The 2411-nt window shown below is 61.8% G+C and overlaps 1 protein-coding gene across 1 annotated transcript in view; it reads left to right on the top strand.

Annotated features, from left to right (window-relative positions):
- The window catches only part of NADSYN1 (NAD synthetase 1), a 22933-nt gene that overhangs the window by 9536 nt on the left and 10986 nt on the right, over positions 1–2411 (top strand). Inside the window, 4 exon segments of the mRNA XM_014539914.1 lie at positions 3–130; positions 605–679; positions 1606–1730; positions 1978–2124. Of these exon segments, the coding sequence (XP_014395400.1) occupies positions 3–130; positions 605–679; positions 1606–1730; positions 1978–2124 (475 nt within the window).

The raw sequence follows: 2411 nt of genomic DNA, 5'->3' as shown, positions 1-2411 counted from the left end.
AGGCGGCATCTACCTGCTGGCCAACCAGAAGGGCTGCGACGGGGACCGGCTCTACTACGACGGCTGCGCCATGATCGCCATGAACGGCGCCGTGTTCGCGCAGGGATCCCAGTTCTCCCTGGACGATGTGGTGAGAGCCGCGCGGGAGCTGCGGGGTCCCTTCCCCGTCGGTGCTCTGCCCCCGGGGACCCCGCGTGGCTGTGGGAGGAGGAGGCCCTGTAGTAACGAGAGGGGGCGACCTGGTCCCCTGCCCCCGTAGCATGTGGCGGGCGTGTGTGGGTAAGTCCGAGGCTGTCGGGGACCTGGAGCGATCGGGGCGGGTTAGAGGGAAGGAAGCAGATGGGAAGGTCCGGGGACTGCGTCGTCCGGCTCCGTGTGGGGAAGCCAGAGGGGCGATGGCTGTTACTGCCCGAAACGGGCGGGAATGCCACTGTGCCCAGGATCCCACTTGGTTCTGCGGACGCCCGCGTGAGCGACGGCGGGTCCCGGCCTGACCGCCCGTCCAGGGCCACAGGGCTCCACCCCGTGCAGTGGGCGCACCTGTTACCTCGGTGCAGTGACCGGCGCGTGGGAGAGAGGCACTCACTCCCCTCCACGCCCGCAGGAGGTGCTCACCGCCACGCTGGACCTGGAGGACGTCAGGAGCTACAGGGCCGAGATGTCCTCCCGGAACCTGGCGGTACGTGGGCACCTGGCAGGGCGCTGGCCCGAGACCCAGAGGCTTTTTTTTTTAAACAACAGCTTTCTTGATGTGTCTTTCCCACACCACACAGTTCACTGACTCAGCGCGATTCTGTGGTTTTAGGACATTCCTGCATATACTATGCAGCCTCACCACAGTCAGTGTTAGAACTTTTCTCTTTTTTTTAAATTTAAATTCCTTCTTGTTTAAAGTGTTACATAAGTCTCCTTTCCCCCCATTGACCTCTCCGGCCGCTCCCACCCCCTATTTCTTTTTTTCTTTTTTTCTTTTTTTAAATTTATTTGTATTGATTTCAGAGAGGAAGAGAGAGAGGGAGAGAGAAACATCCATGATGAGAGAGAATCGTGGATCAGCTGCCTCCTCACACCCGTGTGCCGGGACTGGCTTCCCACGGAGCAGAATGCTTTTGTGCTCCATCCACGTGGCAGCGTGTGGGGGCTCCGTGCCTCTTGCTGGCCGAGTGACATCCATTGCTTGGCTGGGCCGCGCTGTTTGTCCCTCGTCCATAGACGGGCGTGTGGGCTGTTCCCACGTTCTGTCCAGGACGAACGTGCGGCTGGGAGCACAGGCCCCGGTTCTCATGGACGCAGTTCCCGCTTCTCCCGGTGTCTGGCCGGGCGCGAAGTGCTGGGTCACGGGGCCCTTCTACGGTTACCTTTGGGGGAGCTGCCCGGCGTCCCGCCCCTCCTGCATCCCCACCGGCCGTGCACGTACGAGGGCTCCGCCCCTCCACGTCCCGCCGACACGGTGCTGTCGGTCTCTCCGATCGTGGCCGTCCAGTGGGTGGGAGGGTCGCCCGCTGCGGCTCTGACGTGCGTCCCAGTGGCGGACAGAGTCCCGCTCAGCCCGCGTGGGGCCCTGAGGTGGCACCAGGTCACCATCCGGCCCGACTCCACCCACAGGCCAGCAGGGCGAGCCCCTACCCCCGCGTGAAGGTGGACTTCGCTCTCTCGTGCCACGAAGATCTGCTGCAGCCGCTGTCGGAGCCCATGGAGTGGAGATACCACAGCGTCGGCGAGGAGATCAGGTGGGCGGTGCTGGTTCTCAGAACCCGCCTGGGGAGCCCTTGTTAGGAGGCGGCCACGCACCTGGGGCCGATGGTGTGGACGCTGCAGCCACGGCACCGGGTGCCACCCCAGCTCTGAGCGTGCTCCCACGGAGACCTCGGGACAGAGGACCTGTCCTCTCACCTCCCCTCCCCTGCACCTCCCCCCAGGCACCCCCCGCTCCCCAGGCACCAAACCCCACACCTGACTCCCCCTGTTGCCCCCCAGCCTCGGACCCGCTTGCTGGCTCTGGGACTTTTTAAGACGAAGCCAACAGGTAAGACCTCGGGGCCGCGCCCGCCGACCTCCTCCTCACTGGTTTGCGTTGATTCTATGCAGGCGAGTGATTTTTTGTTTGGCTGTTTGTTTCCTTTAAATATATGTTTATTCTATTTTAAATTTTAATTTTTTTATTGATTTCCAAGAGGAAGGGAGAGAGAGAGAGAAACATCAACGATGAGAGAGAATCATGGATCGGCTGCCTCCTGCACACTCCCTACTAGGAATGGAGCCCACACCTGGGCCTGCGCCCTGACTGGGAATCGCACTGTGACCTCCTGGTTCATAGGTCGATGCTCACCCCCCGAGCCATGCCTGCCGGGCCCAATGTTTGGTTTTTAAACTCAACCCACGCAAAGCGTTTCCCCGCTGGGACGTAGTCG

Source organism: Myotis brandtii, unplaced genomic scaffold, assembly GCF_000412655.1.
Source record: "Myotis brandtii unplaced genomic scaffold, ASM41265v1 scaffold2300, whole genome shotgun sequence".
In the NCBI taxonomy this organism is placed as follows: Eukaryota; Metazoa; Chordata; class Mammalia; order Chiroptera; family Vespertilionidae; genus Myotis; species Myotis brandtii.
Note: the sequence above shows the minus strand (reverse complement) of the source record. Positions and strands in the feature narration are given on the sequence as shown.